At 37.9% G+C, this 22,178-nt stretch overlaps 1 protein-coding gene across 10 annotated transcripts in view; it reads left to right on the top strand.

The window, feature by feature from the left end:
- Nucleotides 1–22,178, top strand: part of ATF2 (activating transcription factor 2) — an 81,740-nt gene that overhangs the window by 11,083 nt on the left and 48,479 nt on the right. For 5 of the 10 annotated variants that reach the window (XR_006205545.1, XM_042949185.1, XM_042949186.1 and 2 more), the window contains 4 exons: nt 3,912–4,028; nt 5,007–5,107; nt 18,291–18,365; nt 20,443–20,512. Coding sequence is in view for 9 of the 10 variants with exons in the window: in XM_042949185.1 (XP_042805119.1) it covers nt 18,334–18,365; nt 20,443–20,512 (102 nt within the window). In the remaining variant the exon portion in view is untranslated. Of the gene's footprint in view, nt 1–3,911; nt 4,029–4,113; nt 4,166–4,195; nt 4,902–5,006; nt 5,108–8,877; nt 8,913–18,290; nt 18,366–20,442; nt 20,513–22,178 lie in introns of those variants that run through there. The other 5 variants (XM_042949192.1, XM_042949190.1, XM_042949191.1 and 2 more) reach the window with 5 other exon arrangements.

Genomic DNA, 22,178 nt, shown 5'->3' with positions numbered 1-22,178 from the left:
AGACTACCACAATAAAGCAGGTCAAGTGAAATTTTTTGGTTTCCTGGTGCATATAAAATTTATGTTTTTTCACTGTGCTGTAGTCTGTTAAGCGTGTGCTAGCATTACGTCTAAAAAAAAAATAAACTATATATGCCTTGGGACCCCTGGGTGGCTCAGTTAAGTGTCTGACACTTGATTTCAGCTCAGGTCATAATCTCATGGTCATGAAATAGAGCCTCGCATTGGGCTCTGAGCTAGGTGCGGAGCCCGCTTAAATTTCTCCCTCAGGCCACCTGGGAGGCTCAGTCGGTTAACCAACTTTGGCTCAGGTCATGATTTCACCGTTCCTGAGTTCACGCCCCGCATTGTGCTCTGTGCTGACAGCTCGGAGCCTGGAGCTAGCTTAGGATTCTGTGTCTGTCTGTCTGTCTGTCTGTCTCTCTCAATAAATAAAACATTAAAAAATTCTCACTTTCTCTCTGCCGCTTTCCTGCTCGTTTGCGTGTGCACGTTATTTTTCTCAAAAAATGAAAAGACTATCGCTAAAAAAATAATGCTAACCATCATCTGAGCTTTCAGCAAGTTGTAATCTTTTTGCTGATAAAGGATTTTGTCCATGATGGCTGTTCACTGGCCAGAGTGGTGGTTGCTGAAGGTGGGGTAGCTCTGACAATATCTTTAAATAAGACAATGAAATGTACCCACAGTAGAACTTTTAAAATTGGAGTCAGTCCTCTCAAGCCATACCACTGCTTCATCAATTAAGGAATTCAGTATTCTGAATTCCTTGCTGCCATTTCAAAATCTTCATAGCATCTTTACCAGGAGTAGATTCCATCACAAGAAATCATTTTCTTTGTTCATGCATAAGAAACACCTCATTTGTTCAGGTTTTATCATGAGATTACAGCAATTCAGTCCCATCTTCCGGCCCCACTTCTAGTTCCCTTGCTCTTTCTACCACATCTGTAGTTACTTTCTCCACTGAAGTCTTGAACCCCTCAAACTCATCCATGAATATTTGAATAAACTTCTTCCAAACTCCTGTTAATATTGGAATTTTGATCTCTTCCCATGAATCTCAAATTCTCTTAATGGCACCTAGAATGGTGAATCTCTACTAGAAGGTTTTCAGTTTACTTTGCCCAGATCCATCAGAGGAATCACTATTTATAGCAGCTGCAGTTTTACAAAAGGTATTTCTTAAATAATGAGATTTGAAAGTCAGAATTACTCCTTGGGCCATGGGCTGCAGAATACATGTGTTTATTAGCAGGCATGAAAACATTAATCACTTCTCCATGAGAGCTTTTGGGTGTCAGGTGCATTTCAGTGAGCCCTAAGATTTTGAAAGGAATCTTTATTTCTGAGTAGCGGGTCTCAACTGTGGGCTTAAGATATTCTGTTAAAGCATGTTGTAAACAGATTTGCTGTCACCCAGACTTTGTTGTTCCATTTGTAGAGCAAAGGCAGAGTAGATTTAGCATAATTCTTAAGGGCCCTAAGATTTTTTTGAATGATCAATGAGCATGGGCTTCAACTTGAAGTCACCAGCTGTGTTAGCCCCTAACAAGAGAGTCACCTTGTTCTTTGAAGCTTGAAATCAGGTGTGAATGCCTCTCTAGCTGTAAAAGTCCAAGATGGCATCTTCTTCTAATCTAAGGCTATTTAATCTACATTGAAAATCTGTTATTTAGTGTAGCCACCTTCATTAATAATCTTAGCTGGGTCTTCTGGATAACTTGCTGCAGTTCCTATATTTATTTAATTTTTTTTTAATGTTTTATTTTATATTTGAGAGACAGAGAGAGAACATGAGCAGGGAGGGGCATAAAGAGGGAGACACAGAATCTGAAGCAGGCTCCAGGCTCTGGGCTGTCAGCACAGAGCCCGATGCGGGGCTCGAACTCACTAGCAGTGAGATCATGACCTGAGCCGAAGTCGGAGGCTTAACTGACTGAACTACCCAGGTGCCCCTGCAGTTCCTATATTAGTGCTTGCTGCCTCACCTTGCACTTTTAATTTTTATTATTTCTAAGTAATCTCTGTGCCCAGTGTGGGGCTCGAACTCACAACCCCAAGGTCAAGAGTTGTATGTTCTACCAACTGAGCTAGCTAGGCTCCCCTTCACCTTGTACTATTATGTTATAAAGGTAGCTTCTTCCCTTAAACTTCATGAACCAACTCTGCTAGCTTCCAGTTTTTCTTCTGCAGTTTTGGCACCTCTCTCTGGACTAGGTTTTAGTTTATGGGAGTGTTGTGGCTGGTTTGATCTTCTATTCAGACCACTAAAACTTTCTCCATATCAGTTGTAAAGCTGTTTTACTTACCATTTGTATGTTCACTAGAATAGCACTTTTGATTTCCGTCAAGTTTACCTTTGTATTCACAGCTTGGTTATCTGCCTGATGCAAGAGGCCTTTGCTTTTGGCCTGTCTTGGCTTTTGACATGCCTTCCTCACCAAGCTTAATCGTGTCTAGCTTTTGGTTCAGTGTGAGAGATGTGCCCCTCGTCCTTTCCCTTGAATACTTAGAGGCCATTGTAGGGTTAGTAATTGGCCTAATTTCAGTATTGTTGTGTTTCAGGGAACAGGGAGGCCTAAGGAGAAGGGAGAGAGATGGGGGAGGGGCTGGTAGGTGGAACAATTAGAACACACACAACATTTATCAATGAAGTTTGCTGTCTCATATGGGTGCAGTCCATGGCTCCCTAAAACAATCGCAATAGTAACATCAAAGATCGCTGATCACAACTCCCCAAAACAGATATAATAAGAATGAAGAAGCTTGAAATATTGCAAGAATGACCAAAATGTGACACAGAAACATGAAGTGAGCAAATACTGTTGGAAAAATGGCACCAATAGAATTGTTCAATGCAGTGAAGGCTGCCACAAACTTTCAATTTGTAAAAAAACATCCGCAAAGCACAATAAAGTGAAACTCAATAAAACAAGGTATGCCTGTATAAGAAATATATAGACAGTAGCTAGGATAGGGAGCAGTGGTAAAAGAGAGGTTCCTTACATCTATGTGTTTCAAGCTACCAAAAAAGCCCCCCCAAACATTATGTTTAATGTCTTCCAAAGTCTGGATGGTAATCTTAACATTGCGTGCATAAATCATAAGCTGTATAAGCCAGGTACAGCTTGTTAGCTTAATCTTGTTGCCTTTTACTTGAAGACCAGAAGTCCATCTTGCTGTTTTCTAGGGTGTTAGTTCCTGGTCTTTTGTGAGCAACTGCTAAAATAAGAATACAAACACTCCATAGGAAAATCTGAGGCCCTGCTTTTAAAAATAAACATTTCCCTGAAAGAAACAATTTGCAGAAATTTCTCTCTACCTAGAAAATGTGAACCTTTACACAAAGGCATTTGTCCTTTGAATTGCTGCTCCATTTATGGTCCCTATTTTACATTTGTATAGCTAAATAGCCTGTTCAGGTCCCTTTACCTTTAAGAGACATTCTGTCTAAGACAGAATTTTGTTGCCAGCTTTGAAATGAGAGTCTTTCTGGCTTCTGATATTCTCATTTCAAAGTTTTGAACATGAAGACTGTTTCAGCCAACCTTACTCGTGGTAAAGTGCAACCCTTCTTATCATCACTCTGTGCAATAGGGACATCTCCCAAGTTCATACACAGGCTAATAATGAGAGTTTGGTTCTCAAATAATGGTAGAGGAAAGTCTACTTTCCCTTTTAACATTTTGTTCCAAGGATATACTGCCTTTTCCTAATGCCAGGATCTTACGCGGCCAGACTCAGCTTGAGCACTCCATTACTTACATAATGGCCCTGTGTTCCCATTTCTGAGTTTTGTGGACTGCTTATGTGAGTTTATCCTCCCAAACCACAACTGTTTAGGTTGTTTCTTTGCTCTTATATTGTTATTCTGTTATTCAGATTTTTCCCTTGTTTGTCACCTACAGATTGGCCTTGCATATTTAGAGACGTTCTCACGAACACTGGTCTTGCTCCTTGTCCACTGGCAGGACTTTCTGCTTTCGAAAGCTCCCTTCAGTGGACTACTAAGGCATCTCCACAAGGTATTCAACCATCTTCTGTTTTAGAGTGAGAGAGTGACGCCTAAATGTTGACCAATATTCATTTCCTTCTTTTTCTTTATTATAGATGCTCCAGTTTTTAACTGAGCATATGGCAAAATAAAGAATGTATTTCTCAGGTATAACCATGTGACTTAAGTTCTGGCATATGGAATGTAAATAGAAGTTTCCTGTGAGTTGTTGAAAAGTTTCCTTAAGGGAGGCTGTTGCTCATCTCATTCTCCTTCCTGCTATCTGATCAGCAGATGTTACGGTTAGACCTTAAACAGTTATTTTAAACCATGAAGTGGACGCCACATGTTGAGGATGGCAAAACAACAAAATAGAAGGAGCCTGGGTTCCTAATGATCATGGTTCCAGACTGCTTGTGCTTTTATGTGAGAGAAAAAAACTTCTGAATCATTTAAGCCATTGCTAATTTTGAGTTTTCTGTCACTCATAGCTGAACCTAATCCAACTGATACAGGTATAAAAAAATCAAGCTGTTACCAAATGAAAAGCATATGAACTGGGTCCCATTGATGTTATGTTGCAGCACTGACACGGGAGAAACTTTTCGTCTCCACTCTAAGATTGAGCAGATTCAGCACTGCCATTTCACCTGTCATCTATAACTACCTCTCCCTTCTGTTGTGGTGAAAAGCTTCAATGTTCCCCTTTCACCAAGACTCCGTTGCTGTACTTCCATCCTTGAAACTGTTATACCTCTGGATAGGTGGCATTTTGCTGGGAGTTACAGGAGACCATAGGATAAACACCTTCCTGGAGCACTGAAACTTTTGAAGGGAACCTTAATTTTTATATCAGAAAAAAATGGAACAGAAGGCCAACTTTACATACATTTTAAAACATAAAGTAAATACTTAACATTTTTTGTATCGGAGTTTAACTGCATGCGTCTGTTTCTTTAGGTATCACAGAGTAAGGGGTTCACTCTTTTCTGCCTCTCCTTTGCCCTAGGGATACATAGATGGAAACTTGAGAAGTACTGCTTACTTAATTAGAGCTGAAGGATTCCTGGCAGCAGAGCAAATAAAGCCCATGGCCCACCAGCTAGAAAGGTAAGAGACTTTAAGCTTTTATGCAAAAGTGGTTCTTTATTTTGCGATTATCTCTCAAGTATTACTGAATTCAACAGATGCTTCTAGATAGTATCCTCAGGATGCTAGTGTCCTATCATATTATTGATAGTGTTTAGTAAATAAATACATACATACATACATACATAAATTGGAGGTTCAGCAAAGTTGGAAATGTCCTTTTGGAGCTACAGTGCATTTCTGCATCTAAAGCACACTGAAGACTTACATTAAATTTTTAAATTTTAACTCAGAGCCTCCTAAACTTATCTGACTAGGGAATCCTCTATAGTAAAGGGCCCCCATATGAAAGTCCTAATTCTCCGAAGATTTTATAAAGGATAGTAACAATAGTTAATCCTTGAAGTATTTTCTTTTTTTTTTTTTAAGTAAACTCTAGGCCCATCATGGGACTTGAATTCATGATCCCAAGATCAGGAGTCACCTGCTCTACCAAATGAGCCAACCAGGCTCCCCGAAGTATTTTCTATACTGCAAAATTTTTTTGGACAAAAAGTATTACCCATTTTAAGGCTAACTAAATACAAGCTAACTAAAATGTCAAAACTTACTTGCTTTTGGATTGAATTAAATCAACTAAGTTTAGTTCAGTGATTATTCGTACTGAACAGAAACATTAATAGGAAATTGTATAGTTCTTCAAATACATCCTTTTTGGACATCTTCTATGTATCAGCCCCAGTGTGGTGATGTTAAAGATACAAAGTACAGTGGTTTCTGGCTGTAAGACATTTATAGTTTGGGAATATAGCTTTTAAAAATGGAAGGGAAATATTGATGTAATAAATGTGATCTTTTAAAACATAATGGTCTAGTGGTAGACTTTGTCAGATACATCAAGATATACAAGCAGATTGGCCTATGCTGTTGTACCTTAATCTGAAGGTTCAGACTGAAAGTGAAACCATGTGTAAAATACAGTTATTCTAATTTTGATGAAATTTGGAAAATATTTATATATATATGTGTGTGTGTACCTGCATATATATATATATACATACACACATATATATATAAATATTATGTTTGAAAAAGTGAAAAATTTTTTAAATATATTTACTTACTTTGAGAGAGAAGGCATGTGGGAAGGGCGGGGGGGGGGGGGGGGGAGAGAGAGAGAAAATGCCAAGCAGGCTCTGCACTGTCAGTGTGGACCCTGGTATGTCCATGGGCTCGAACCTGCAAATTGTGAGATCATGACCTGAGCCAAAGTGAAGAGTCAGACGCTTAACTGACTGAAACACCCAGGTGCCCCTGAAAAAGTAAAAAGTTTTAAGCAGGAATTTTTTTTTTTTTAATTTTTAATGTTTATTTATTTTTGAGAGAGAGACAAAGTGCGAGCAGGGAGGGGCAGAGAGAAAGGGAGACACACAATCCAAAGCAGGCTCCAGGCTCTAGGCTCTGAGCTGCCAGCGCAGAGCCCGATGTGGGGCTCGAACTCACAAGCCATGAGATCATGACCTGAGCTGAAGTCGGACGCTTAACCGACTGAGCCACCCAGGTTCCCCTAAACAGGAAATTTTTTAAGGAGAAAAGGATGGCAAACTTTTTCTTGCACACTGATATATATGTTAAATAAATTCTGAGCTACTTGATGAACTTAAATGTTCAAACCCTGATTTGGTTAGAAGTATTTTACATAAAGCATAAATTCCACGAGGGCAGGGACTGTGTATCATTGTATCCTGGAGTCTAACACAATTCCTCCCCTCTTGCATGTACTCAATAAATATTTATTAACTAAAGGATGAAGTAAATGAGTGATCTGAATTTCAGAGTATAAGGGGTTAGTGGATGGAGGGTGAGCAGTGTTTACTAAGAAAGAGATGGGTGAGTAGGAAATGAGAGCATTCTAGGCTCCACATGGAGCTGATTAAAAGCCGACATAAAACTGGAGCCAAGGAGATGAAGGGATAGCATAGACTGGGGTAGGAGGAGGCAGGGGTCCGTCCATGCAAAGGTCTGGAGACAATGTTATGGATTTGAAGCCTTATCCTAAACATTTTTTTCATAACTGGTCCTTTGCTCTCATTTTGACTGGTACTGCTGATGTGCAAATTGTCGTTCTCTTTTCTGAATTTAGCAGTAGTTTGTACTGGCTTTCTTATGCATAGTTTTGCCCTCTCTAATCCATCCTTCACATTTCTATTAGTGATCTTGCAGGAATTCCCCTTTGATTATCTAGTTCATCATCTTAAAATCTTTCCATTTTTTACAGTGGACTTATTCTTTAAGTCTATTCTATTCTATTCTATTCTTTAAGTCTATTCTATTATTCTTTAATAAGCAGACTTATTCTTTAAAGGGCTAGATAGTAAATATTTTAGACTTCCTGGGGGCCACATGTGGTCTCTGTTGCTTATTCTCCTCCCACCCCTACCCCCAACCATTTGAAAATATGAAAAACTTGCTTGGTTCAACATTTCAGCACAGGCCTATATTTATAACCTCAGAGTGGCAGTGGGATGGGGGTGGTGAGGGTGGAATCCAAACTCCTAACCAGGATAATAAAGCCCCTTCAAGATTTGCTTCACTTTCTGGCCTTCTCTCTCTTCCCTTCAACCTTATATCCCACATTTCAGGGGTCCAGCCTTCCCTCAGTGTACTCTGCTTTATTGTGATTCTACATGCTGTCTTCTCTGCTGAAAACATCATCCTTGACTAGCTGATGCCTCTTCCTTTGAGACTACACACAGTCATTTCTTCCTTCAGTAGTAGTCTTCTCAGACCCTCTCTCCACATTTGGCTAGGTACTTGTCTTGGTTAGAGGATAGAAACTTAATCAGATAAATTCAGGGTTCAAAAAGAAAAAAGAGCTCACACTCAGAATACAGAAGACCTGCATAATTCAGCCACAGAAAACATAGGCATCACAGAAACTTCTTTCCTTCTTCTTGGCTGCATGCTTTCTCATCTCTGTTTTTCTGTGCCTACTCTTGGTTCTGGCTTTCATTAATTTTTTTTTTTTAATGTTTATTTTAGAGAGAGGATGCACATGTGTGCTCAAGCAGGGGAGGGGCAGAGAGGAGGGATAGAGGATCTGAAGTGGGCTCTGTGCTGACAGCAGAGGGTTGGATGCGTGGCTCGAACTCCCGAACCACGAGATCATGACCTTAGCCAAAGTCGGTGCTTTAACCAACTGAGCCATCCGGGCACCCCCATTAATTTCTTATCAGTATGAACATGACTATAAATGTCTACCAGTCCTGAGTATGATTTAGAATCTCTGGTGCTCACTTCTGTTTGCCTGATTTTTTTCTTTTTACAAATTTCCTGAAGAGGTAATCTGATGGACTTAACTTGGTTAGGTGTCCCCTGATTCACCTGAGGCAAGTATGTCAAGGTCATGGATATTATAGGATTGCCCTTTACTGGTAATCAGACTCGCTAAGAGGGCAGTATGGGTGCTGAGGAGAGGTGGCCAGCTCCAGTATACTCCTTAAGCCCCTATGTTCCCATAGTGCCTGTGCATGTCTTTATTATTATGTTGCTGAATTGTATAATATAAATATTATATATTATACTTATTATATCACTGAATTATACTTGTTTACCCTTACTAATCTGATTTTGAGGGCAAAGACCGTATCTCTTATTCTCAATATGGTATAAGATACAAAATAGGCAGTCAGATGTTTTCCAAATACATTTTACAAAATAAATTTGTTGTATTAGAAATGCTTGGGAATGCTGTACGTTGTATGTAACATTTAGTATTATCCGTATTTTAGAAATCTGCTTTGAAACTTGAGTACATGCTTTGAAGGTAAGAAATTACAACATTTACAGTTCTGTAGCTAAGAGGGTCAGTAAAATTAACATTTTATTTTATTTTGTTTTAACTATTTTTTTTAATGTTTATTTATTTTTGAGAGAGAGAGAGTTACAAGCAGGGGAGGGGCAGAGAGAGAGGGAGACACAGAATCCGAAGCAGGCTCCAGGCTCGGAATTGTCAGCACAGAGCCTGCCGCAGATCTCATAAACCACGAGATCATGACTTGAGTTGAAGTCAAACACCCAACCGACTGAGCCACCTAGGAGCCCCTAAAATTCACATTTTAGAACATAAAGATTTTGGAGGTGCCTGGCCAGCTCATTCGGGAGAGTATGGACACTTGATCTTAGGGTTGTGAGTTTGAGCCCCACATCAGGCTCTGTGCTGACAGTTCTGAGCCTGGAGCCTCCTTCTGATTCTGTGTCTCCCTCTCTTCTGCCTCTCCCCCACTCGTGCTCTGTCTCTCTCTGTCTCAGAAATAAATAAACATTAAAAAAAAAAAAAAAGAATCTAGAGATTTTTGAAGTTAGTACCAGAAATTGACTTGCTCCCTCCCATTTTTTTTTAAGATTTTATTTTTAAGTAATCGCTACCCCAACATGGGGCTCAAACTCAAGAGTCGCATGCTCTATCCATCGAGCTAACCAGGCACCCCTGTCCCATTTTTAAAGCTTCATTTACCCACACTATTTTCTGTGAAGTAAATTCTTTCTTAATTCGTTTTTGACAGAGATTTAAGAAAAGCATGTATTTTTTATCAGCTGAATCATTTGAATGATAGAGTTCTGTATAGCATGGGAGTAGTGGTATTATAGTCTATAGGATCATCTTACCTTGCTTAACTCATTTCGTATTTTAAAAAAGGAACTAATAAGACAAATAATTGTCTAATATCATTCTTTGAATATTCAGGTACAGGGTAATATTTTTACCATAGTAAGGTTCTCTTTGCTCTTAACCTTGCAATACAGATGTGATTTTTCTATTCTTTGATCTCTATAACATGAAAGTTATAAACCAGAAATGAGTAGAGAATTGTTAGAGAATCCATGTTTTGTAGTATTTTTCTCATAACTACTCCTAAACACCATATGATACTATATAATGGATATATAGTGAATTATTATAGTGCATATCATTATAAATACCTTCTATAAGTTTTTCTTTTTTTAATTTTTTAGTATAGAACCATTTAAAAGTTGCCAGCCTTATGTCCCATTACCCCAAATACTTTATTTTCTACAATAATACATTCTTCTACAAAACCACAATACAGCCCCGAAAACCAAGAATTTAGCATTGATATATTGCTACATCTAATCTGCATATCACATTTAAGTTTTACCAGTTGTGGGGTGCCTAGGTGGCTCAATCGGTTTAGCATCCGACTCTTGATTTGGGCTCAGGTCATGATCAAGCCCCACGTCAGGCTCCATACTGAGCATGGAGCCTGCTTGGGATTCTCTCTCTCTCTCTCTCTCTCTCTCTGTCTCTCTCTCTGTCTCTCTCTCTCTCTGTCTTTCTCTCTCTCTCTCTCTCCCTCCCTCCCCTCCCCAACCCCTGCCCCTCTACCCCATTTGTGCTTTCTCTCTCTCTAAAAAAAAAAAAAAAAAGTTCTGCCAGTTCTAATCCAAAAGATTTGTCTAGAATTCACATTGCAGTTGTTATGTCTCATTGGTCTTTTTTAATCTGAAATAGTTCCTCAGTCTTTCCTTGAGTTTGTGACTTGGGCACTAGTGACTAGATGATTAAAGTCCAGTTATTTTGAAGAGTTTACCTCAATTTGGGGTTGTGTGATATTAGAGACAGGTATCTGATATTGTGTAGATTAGATACAGGTGTGTGTATCTTTGTTTTACTGTCGTAGAAATGACGCTATGTCCTTATTGCATATCGATTTTTCTTATTTCTAATTTTAACTTGGATCATTTGAGTAAGGTAATATTTGCCAGGATTTTATAATTAAGATATATTTTATCAGGAAATACTTTGAGAGGATATAAATATCCTGTCTTATCAAATGCTGAGTTTATTCTTTTGTATCAGTATGGATTAATGGGATCCTGTTTTATTCACAGTATGATCCATTACTATCATCTTTGATTTTGATTCTCAAATTGTTTCAGATCTGGCCACTTTCTGGCCAAATTCATAAGTCCTTCTTAATTTTCTTGCACAAGATATTCAAGGGCCATCCTGTACTTGCCCTGCCCTAGCCCTGGAATCAGACAATTCTTGAAAGAGCTCAGGTTCCTTTTGGTAGAGAATGGTATTTAGACATCAAGATCTGGGTGCCTAGTAGGTGTATTGCTTTGGGGGTATCTGTGTTCTCAGGCCCCCCTCACTAGACACAGCTAGGGAAATACATGAATATGTATGCAGATATATACACACACATATTTATCGTCTATATTTCTGTACCTTTATATCTCTTTTGAAAGTCAGGAGTTGACACCAATATCTCTAAATTTCATCTAATTGCCAGGATTCATTCTGTATTATAATTACCTTCACCTATAGTGTAAATTTCCCTTCACCTACATCCTTGATATATCTTATTCTGTCATTCCTTGTATTTGTACATAATGAATCACCTGTTGCCACCACACCCACTTCTCATCATCATCTAGATGTTCTCCAGCTTGGGCCCTGGTATCCTGTGCTAGACTCATACCATCTCTGTTCCTTACCTCATGTGGTTGCCTCCTCAGACTTCCCTCCAGCCACCTTCCATTGCCATGGACAACTTTCTCACTCTGCCCACACTGTGACACTCTGCGCTGGTCTGTTCCCCACTAGCCTGTCTAAGCTGCCTCTCATGAAGACACCAAAATATATGTTTTTTCTGGAGGCTTGGCTTTTATATTAATTTTAATGTTTTATTTATTTTTGAGAGAGAGACGGAGTGTGAGTGGGGGTGGGGCAGAGAGAGAGGGAGACACAGAATCTGAAGCAGGCTCCAGGCTCTGAGCTGTCAGCACAGAGCCCGATGTGGGGCTCGAATCCACAAACTGAGATCATGACCTGAGCCAAAGTTGGACGCTTAACCGACTGAGCCACCCAGGCACCCCATATTAATTTTAAGTTATAAGAAATGTTAGGTAGTTAATTTCTCCCATTTTCTTCTATTCATTGTTCCTGGAAGTGTTCTTTACTATTTTCTTATTGGCATCTCATATTATGTGTGATTTATTTGATAATAGGTCTGTTGAATAATTCTGGAAGTCCTAGAAGAGTCTTTCTATACTATGTTTAAAAGATGGTTTACATAAAATTTCTAGATTGTTGGTAGGCATAGGATAGCAAGGCGTAACAGTTGATAAACATAGTATAGCAAGGCATACCAGCTGGCAGGTACAGTCTAGCATTAAAAATGTTTTTGTCCCATTTTTTACCTAGCAGTAAGTCATTTCACCCTTTGGGACCTCATTTGTAGGTTAGGTAGTCAGGACTAGATCAGGAATACAATAAGGTACATGATCAGAAATCTGTGTGATAAGAAAGCCTATGATCTATAGTCAAGAGAGAATTTTGGACTAAGATTTTATTATTTTTAAGAATGGGCAATTGTAAACATTTCACAGAACTACAAATAATAATTATATGAAAAATTATAACCTAAGTGTGTCAAAATATGCAACTTTAAAATTAGGGTTTTGTTCCAGTAATCTGACAAAAATGTTAAAAAGTAATATTCACTATTGGTATGGGTGTGAAGAAATGAGGTCTTTCTGTACACTACTGGTAAAGGAGAAATCAGTACTCTATATTGGAGGGCAGTTAACAGTGTAAATCAAGTCTTAAAAATATGCTTTCACTTTGATACAGTAATTTTTAATTGTTTTTTTGTTTGTTTTTATTGTTTTTTTAATTAAGCAGAAAGTTTATTTCCAAACTCATCAAAGATGATTACAAACACAAAGTATCCTTTTAAAAGTGTCCCAAATTAAATCAAAAGCACATCATTAAACACTTGTGACATTAAGAATTCATTTAGGTTGTAGTATTTTCACATTATTTTTTTAAATCATTTGCAGTGTTCTAAGATCACATTTAAACATTAAAAAAAATTTTTTTTTAATGTTTATTTATTTTTGAGAGAGACAGAGACAGAGCTTGAGCGGGGGAGGGGCAGAGAGAGAGGGAGACAACAGAATCCGAAGCAGGCTCCAGGCTCTCAACTGTCAGCACAGAGCCCGATGTGGGGCTCGAACCCATGGACGGTGAGATCATGACCTGAGCTGAAGTTGGACGCCCAACTGACTGAGCCACCCAGGCACCCCTCACATTTAAACATTTTTTAAAGACATGAAATAATGTAGTATATTTTTTTAAGTATAACTATAAAGTAGAGGAACTTAAGACACAGATCAAATCTTCATACATAGGATAGGGTAATCTGATACATAATACACCATGAATCTTTCCAAACAAGTTTTCTAAGAAACTGCTCCCATGTTTAGTGTTACAAATAAAACAATCTTCTCATTTAGAAAAATCAAGACATCATTTGATTAATAAAGTCTATTCTTCCCCAGTTTTATACTTGCTTGTCTTCATTTAGAAACTGTAAATTCATGAGAAAAGAACAAGTTTTGTTATGGTATAAAAAATCTCAGGAACAACAAATTACAAATATTCAATTTTTTAAAAGTGTATTTATTTTGAGAGAGAGAGAATAGGGGAAGAACAGAGAGAGAGGGAGAGACAGAATCCCAAGCAGGTTCCACAGTGTCAGCACAGAGCCTGACGCTGGGCTTGATCCCACGAACTGTGAGATAAAGACTTGCACCGATAACCCAGAGTTGGACGCTTAACCGACTAAGCCACCCAGGTGCCCCCAGTTTTTTAACAAACAAAAATGTTTTCCTTCCCAAAACGTAAAGAAACATTCAGTAAATAAAACAAACATAATATTCCAGGTGTAGCAACACTAGTAATTCACTTAGGAAAGAGGTATATTTGGTGGTAACATTTTTTTTGTCTTAAACATAAAAAACACTTTACCAGAAGAATCAGGCCATTATTGTTTAATAATGGCCTTCACCCAGTTTCCTTACCTGAATAGAAACTCATCAATTTCTGTAGAATATTGGTTATAGGACCAGACCACAGGAAAGGTCTGAAATATCTAAAAGCCATTTGGCTGGAGAAAAGTGTTTTCTTGAGACTTGGAAGCAGTCATTTCATCACTTTGTGCTTAAATGCATTCCTCAGCGAACTTTTTTCCCCACAGCTTTTAGAATAAAGCACAGGATCTGGGCTCCTGGAAGGGGTTGCTTCCAGCTGGAACACTTACCTACCAGCAGGACATCCCTGCAGGTATTCTGCATGTGCTACTGCGGGAGTTCCAGCCTCCAGCCTGAGCTGTTCCAGTAGGCCGCTTCGGGGTATTCCCACTGGCCCAGGAAGACATGGTAGAAGAGGTGCTGGGCTCTTTGACATAGTAATTTCATTTCATTTTTAGACATTGTTCCCGTGGAAATTATTACAGATACTCCACAAAGATTTGCTGCCAAAGATATTTGTTGATGATAAAAAAAATCCACTAATAGAAAATTAATTATGAATATATCTCAACCATATGTTGGAATACTAGATAACAATTAAAAATTATATACAATACTTAATGACCTTACTATTTAATGATGTAGCAAAATTTAGATGATTGCAATTTAAAGAAAGTTATAACACTGTTTCTACAGTTTGTAAAGCTACATATCTCCATACATTGATAAGACTGGAATATGTACTCTGGAATGTTGAATGGTAGTTGTCCCTAAATCATGGTATTTTGGGTGACTTTATTTTTTTCTTTTTGCTCTTCTGTATTTTTATGGGAGCAAATTTAAAGCTCCTTACTATATCTTAGTTTAGTAGGGGTAATTTAGTTCATATTATCAGGAAATAACAATGGCCTTCTTCTGAACCCCAGACTTTTGCTTTAAAAGTTTTTCAGAATTTTGTAATACTGCTAATTTATGTAGGATATCTAATACCGGAAATTGCTCTGGCTCTGTTGTAACAAACAAAATTCAAAGTATACTAACATTCAAAGTATAGGTTGAAGGTTGAGGTTCTATGAGCACCTGGGTGGCTCAGTTGGTATGCATCTGACTCTTCATTTTGGCACAGGTCATGATCTCACCACTCATAAGATCAAGCCCTGTGTCAGTCTCTGTGCTGACAGCACCACTGTCTGCCCCTCCCCCACTCATGCGTGCATGCATGCGTGCGTGTGTGTGTGTCTCTCTCTCTCTCTCTCTCTCTCTCTCAAATAAACATGAAAAAAAAGGTTGGGGGTTCTAAAATAAAATGCCTTATAGCAAAGAAATAGAGAAATATATTTTAGGGCACACATACATGTTTACATGTGGAATTGACTTAGAAACCTGGAAAGAGGTCTGAGTTGCATGCTAGATTAGCTGATGTAAATTTCCTCACTATCCTGGAAGCTTCTTGAGGGCAGGTACCTATCTTAGTTCCCCACTACATCCCTAGCATCTAGCAGAGTGCCAAGCCGGAAGTGGATGCTCAAGTATTTGTTGATTGAAAGAAGAAAAGAGGAAACTCCAATGGTATGGGATCTTGAGGGCAAGGAAGATAAAGGACTGTTAGAATAAGAGTTAAGAGTGAAATTAGAGAAACCAAAGAGCTTCTTTTAAATTTTGCTTACAATCCTCTTGTGTCTTCTTCGTGACAATAATTCTCCTACCAGTGTAGTTTTGGATGTTTGCCAGAGAGCTGTGTGGTATATTAACAATTCTCTGTCTGTAGTCATTGAAGTTCCAACAATTTATAGTGAACAAAGCCTCCTTTCCCTATGAACGTATTTCCAACCTTGCTGTAAAAGGGAGATAAGGCTAGATTTAGAGGCTTGAGATTCAGTTTAAGGAAGAGATAGTTTTTATACCTCCCAGAGCAAATATCATCATTTATGTCTCAAGGTGCTTCACCTGTTGTATTTACAGCTACCTCAGCGAGGTTTTAGAAAATAGTAATAAGGAATGGGAATTTTTATTGTTTGGCTAGGAAGTAGGCTGATATGTAGGTAAGGAACTTCTTTTGTAGAGGAAGGGGGCAGTTGTAATGGTGCAGGAGTGGAAGAGATGAGAGAGAAGGGTACCACAGGCTAATTCTCTCAGAAAGCCTTTCTAGAACTGTCAGGTTTGTCCCTGCACTCCCTGTATATTGTCATAGTATTTTAACTCTTGTTCTTATCAAAGGAATTGAAATTATATTTCTGTATTCCTCTTTCTTCTGCTAGACTGAAAGTTTCTCAAGCACAGAGACTTTTTTCATCTTTGTGTCTTGGCATGTATTTGGTGTTTAAATGTTTCTTGAACTTAACTGAATTTAAATATTGCTTTGATTTTTCATGGCAATATAACTGCATTTTCTTACTAGTTTTAGAAGAGTTTGTTAAGGTAGACAAAACTTACTTGTTCACATCATATGACTATTCATTCCTTAATATTTAATGAGTAAATGCTATTTACAGATAGGCACTGTTTTAGGTAGGCACTGTTTTAGGTAGTTAAGCCAAAGATAAGTTCCTTGCCCTCATTAAGGTCACATTCTACTGGTAGTAAGAGAAGCAGAACTTTTACAGATTTCCTTTAGATTATTCTGGTGTTCTTTTCCCTCTTCTCACAGACAGCATGGTAGAGTTGGATGTGACTAGAGGAATAGAACCCTACCAGATACAAGTTTTGCCTGGAAACCAGGGAAAAAACTGTCTTCCTACCCTCCTATACCAGATCACCCTTGACCCCAAGACTCAGAACGGTGGCTATTTACACATTTTTCCACAGGAATTATCCAGTTTTTCTGAGCAAGACATTCTTGCTACCACATTTATAAGCAAAATTAGAAAAAAAATTTTTCTCTGTGCATCACTGGCTTATTTGGATAAGTATATAGTCACTTTGGGGGGTGCCTGGATGGCTCAGTCTGTTAAGCTTCCTACTCTTGATCTCAGGTCATGATCTTGTGGTTCTTGAGATCGAGCCCTGCATCAGGCTCTGTGCGGACAGTGCAGAGCCTGCTTGAGATTCCCTCCCTCCCTTCCTCCCTCTCTCTCTGTCTCTGTCTCTCTGCCCCTCTCCCACTCAAGCGTGCGCGCACACACATGCGCGCTCTGTCTCAAAGTAAACTTGAAAAAAAGCATATGCTTTGTTCACCACGGGATGGGGTTTTAGTAATTGTAAGATGAAGTATTAGCAGAGTTTGGGTTTTTGTTTTGTTTTAAGTTTTGTTTTGTTTTGTTTTTTATATTTATTTATTTTTGAGAGAGAGACAGAGAGCGAGCTGGGGAGGGCAGAGAGAGAGGGAGACACAAAATCCAAAGCAGGCTCCAGGCTCTGACCTGTCTGCATAGAGCCCAACTCGGGGTTCAGATTCATGAACCATGAGATAATGACCTGAGCTGAAGTCAGGTGCTTAACCAGCTGAGCCACCCAGGCGTCCCTCTTTATTTTTTTTAAGTAATCTCCACACCGAACGTGGGACTCAAACTCACAACCCCAAATCAAAAGTCTCATGCTCTTCTGACTGAGCCAGCCAGGCTCCCCTAGCAGAGTTTTTAAAATGGGCCACTCAGGGCGCCTGGGTGGCTCCGCTGGTTGAGTATCCAACTTCGGCTCAGGTCATGATCTCACGGTTTGTGAGTTTGAGCCCCACATCGGGCTCTGTGCTGACAGCTCAGAGCCTGGAGCCTGCTTCGCATTCTGTGTCTCCCTCTCTCTCTGCCCCTCCCCCGCTCACACTCTGTTTCTGTTCTCTCAAAAATAAATAAATGTTAAAAAAAATTTTTTTTTAATAAAAGAAAATGGACCACTGACCTGGATAGTTCCAACATGTTGTACTTGTTCTCAAACTGTTATCAAATAAGTAAGTTATAAAGTTGTGAAACAGAGAGATGCTTATATAGATCAACGATATTATGGGACAAATAGATTTTGGTGAATTAGGCTGAGAACTTGATCACCTCTGACTATATTTTAAGAAGTTAAAAACTTTCCAAATAGATATTCTGAAATGCTAGATCTCCTCTTTCTCATCAGACTCCCAAAACCAGAATTTTTACTCTTTTAATAGCTTCCTTTCAACTATAGCCCTAAGAGCTGAATTAAATGTTTTTTCTCCTTTTTTATCCTCTGTGGTGGAGTTGGATATATAGATCCTGTGTTTGAGGCATTTATATGGGTATTCATATTGTAGGAACACTACTCTTACCTATTATAAAGATTCTTAATAGTGACAGGCTTTGGGGGTGACAGTATTACAAAGTAATAATTATTCAAATATTTCAATATTATTCAAATGTTTCAAAACTATTTTTAACAGTGTGAAAACTATTTTTTTCAGTATCCTTGCCATGAAAAAGAGGACGTGATAAGTTGTTCAACTTATGAAATTCAAGTTACATGTGAATTCTGCCAGGTATGTATGCAGTATTTGGGGTTTTTAGCCATTTTCATATTTTAGGTTATAAAAATTTTCATAGTTATTTCTAGATAAATATTTCAATATTTTTTTCTATTAAAAGAAAACACTTATCCGGTATATTAGTTTAGCTGATACTCCTCTTATGTTTTTAAAGTATCAAATGGAGCATTAAAATACATATAACTATGACAAACATAAACATATTTTAGGGTTTGATTTCTACAGTGTCAGATAATACTAGTTCCATGAGATGTTACATAAAAAAGGATTTCAAATAGCAAATGAATGTGGCAAAAATGCCATATTCTAGGTGCTCCTTTAATCATTTCACTTGAACATATTAAAGACTTTAAAAGTCCTAAAGAAAAAAAGTCCTCCAGCATTTCCCAAATTTGTTTGATTACATACCTTGTTTCTATAGTAGCTGCTGTCATCCCTGTTGAATATGCTTTGGGAAACATTGCTGTGAAGGCTTAACAAGCTAATGTTGAAAAAAGAACAATGTTACTGAATTTTTAGCTGAGTCAAATACCGTTATATGTAATTTTTTAAAACAATTTTTAATGTTTATTTATTTTTGAGACAGAAGGAGACAGAGCGTGAGTGGGGGAGGGGCAGAGAGAGAGGGAGACACAGAATGCGAAGCAGGCTCCAGACTCTGAGCTGTCAGCACAGAGCCCGATGTGGGGCTCGAACCCACGAACCATGAGATCATGACCTGAGCCGAAGTCGGACGCTTAACCGACTGAGCCACGCAGGTGCCCCAGTTATATGTAATTTTTAGAAAGAAAACCAAAACAATGAAAACTTACAAGTTGATAGGAGTGATTGGGAACTTTAAGTCTAAATCAAAAATAGGAAAATAATCTTGACCCAAAAAATTTTTTTAGTTATTTTGTTCAAATCAGGATCCAAAAGAGGATTTACATGTAGTTAGTATTTAGGAGATTTATTAAATCTCCTTTAATTTATAACAGTTCCTGTCTACCTCCTCTCTTCTTGTGTACTCCATGATATTTATTTGTTGAAGTGACTAGGGCTTTGTCCTATAGAATTTGGCTGACTGCTTCCAGATTGTTTTCACAGGTTTTTCTACCTCCTATATTTCCTGTAGCTGGATCTAGAGATGCTCAGTTAGATTCAGGTTTGACCCTGTTCCACCCCCCCACCCCCCCACCACCAACACACACACACCCTGCCTCCCTGGACTACTTTCTTGTGCATAATGTCTGATTGTCCCATTCTTAGTGATGTTAAGGTTGACCTGTTTCCCATCACCTTTTTTGCTAATGGTTTCATCAGACATTGGTGACCTGGTCTAGATCCATTATTTCATTGGGGATTAAAGTGATGATTTTCTAATTGTTTCATTCATTCTTCACTTAAACTGTTGAACAGGAAAAATTTAGTCTGACAGACCCAGGTTCCTGACCTTTTCCTTTTGTAGTGTAAAATCTGCATGCTACATGTATTTGTCTACTCATTATAAGAAAATGGAAGGGGGGGCACCTGGGTGGCTTAGTCGGTTAAGTGTCCCCGACCCTTGATTTTGGCTCATGTCATGATGACAGCAGAGAACACTTGGGATTCCCTCTCTCCTCTGCAGCTCCCTTGCTGCTCTTTCTGTCTCTCAAAAATAAAGAAACTTTAAAAAAAAAAATTGAAGATGAAAAGGAAATAGGGCTAAAATATCAGTAAAAATGTTTAGTTCAGGGGCGCCTGGGTGGTTCAGTCGGTTAAACGTCCAACTTCAGCTCAGGTCACGATCTCGCGGTCCGTGAGTTCGAGCCCCGCGTCGGGCTCTGGGCTGATGGCTCAGAGCCTGGAGCCTGCTTCCGATTCTGTGTCTCCCTCTCTCTCTGCCCCTCCCCCGTTCATGATCTGTCTCTCTCTGTCTCAAAAATAAATAAAATGTTAAAAAAAAAAAAAAAATTAAAAAAAAAATGTTTAGTTCACATTGAAGTAGAAAAGGTAATAAGCTTAGTGAAAATCATATAATACTACATTTTAAATTATTCTTTAAAAATCTGTACTGTAAAATGTTAAGTCATCTCTTAATGTTTTATTATAGGCAATACAAGGACCTGTGGAATATGAGTGATGACAAACCCTTTCTATGCACTGCCCCTGGATGTGGCCAGGTAATATATAAATTACTTTAAATCATTTTGTATAGTCACATTTATTAAAACACTGATGACAGTTTTTGTTGTCATGAAAAGGATTCTCCTGCAATTTTTTGTAACATTTTGGAGTTCGAATAAAAATAACCTCGAAAATTTTTGAGAAGAAATTCTTCATTTTTCTGAATAGAATATTTGAATTTTAAAATACACAATCTAATATGGGGAAAAAAAGTTAAAATTCCTGTAATGGAAAGGTGGATACCTAGATGAAATCCAGGGCTTAAAAGTATTTTCATTTGACCATTATTGGTTAAAAATCATTGTAATTTGCTTAATTGGAAATGCAATATACATTATCTTGCTTGAAAATTATTTTACTTGCTGAACTCATAAAATTAATACTTACCTCTGACAATATCACTAATGCATTAATGTTCTTAATGTACTTAAGTCTAACATTTTCACTACAGAGCATGTGTGAAGTATTTTCAGAAAATCAGCATTGTTTCAAAAAATAATATTTCAGTGTTTTTAACAGGCTATTACATTATTAATCTATTGCTATTATGATAATTCTAACTTACAGACACCAGTAAAAGGATAAATTTAATGTGTAGTCAAATTACAGAGTACTTAACGATACAAACTGTAGATCATAAATAAGCATTTGTGTTGCATTGGTTGTTATTTGTTTTCTTTAGTTGACATTTTAAATTGCATAATTTGACATACAATAAACTGCACATACTTATAATGTACAATTTCATGTTTTAACATGTATATGCTCATAAGACCATCACCATAATTAAGATAGTGAACATACTCATCACACCAAAAGTTTCTTCATGCCCATTTGTGATCCCTCCGTTTGTTATCCCTCCTACCATTGTAAACCACTATTCTGCCTTATATCCCTATAGATTAGTTTGCATTTTCCAGAATTTTATATAGAGTCATACGGTCTGTACTTTTATCTGGCATCTTTTGTTCCACATAATTAATTTGTGATTTCCCATGTTATGTAATCAATAAATTCTTTTTCATTGATGAGTAATATTTCATTATTAAATGTGGACATTTGGCTTATTTCCAGTTTTCAGTTATTACAAATAAAACTGGTGTAAATATTTGTGTACAAGTCTTTTGTATAGATGAATGCTTTCTTTTCTCTTGGGTAAATGCATAGGAATGTAGTGGTGGGATCATATGATAGATATGTATTTACTTTTTTAAGAAATTGCCAAACTGTCTTCCAAAAATGGATGCACCACTTTACATTCTTACCAAGAGTGTATAAGAGGTCTGGTTGTGCCATATCTTTGCCAACATTTGGTGGTGTGTTGGTCTTCTCATTTTAGCCATTTTTATTGTATATCCTGTAGTTTTAATTTGCATTTCTTTGATGAAAAGATGAGCACTTATTCATGTGCTTGTTGGACGGTTGCCATCCTGGATACCAGTCCATTGTCAAATAGTTTCTCTACTAAGTCTGGTTGGCATCTTAATTTTCATGATAAAAGCTTTTGAACAAGTCTTTCTAATTTTAGTGAAGTCTAATGTGTTAACTTTTTCTCTTCTATGGTTGTTGCTTTCTAAGAAATCTTGTCTAAGAAATCTTTGCCTACCTTTAGGTCACAAAGGTATTCTCCTTTATTTTTCTGAAAGCTTGTTTTTTCATTCA

Source organism: Panthera leo, chromosome C1, assembly GCF_018350215.1.
Source record: "Panthera leo isolate Ple1 chromosome C1, P.leo_Ple1_pat1.1, whole genome shotgun sequence".
NCBI classification, from domain to species: Eukaryota; Metazoa; Chordata; class Mammalia; order Carnivora; family Felidae; genus Panthera; species Panthera leo.
Note: the sequence above shows the minus strand (reverse complement) of the source record. Positions and strands in the feature narration are given on the sequence as shown.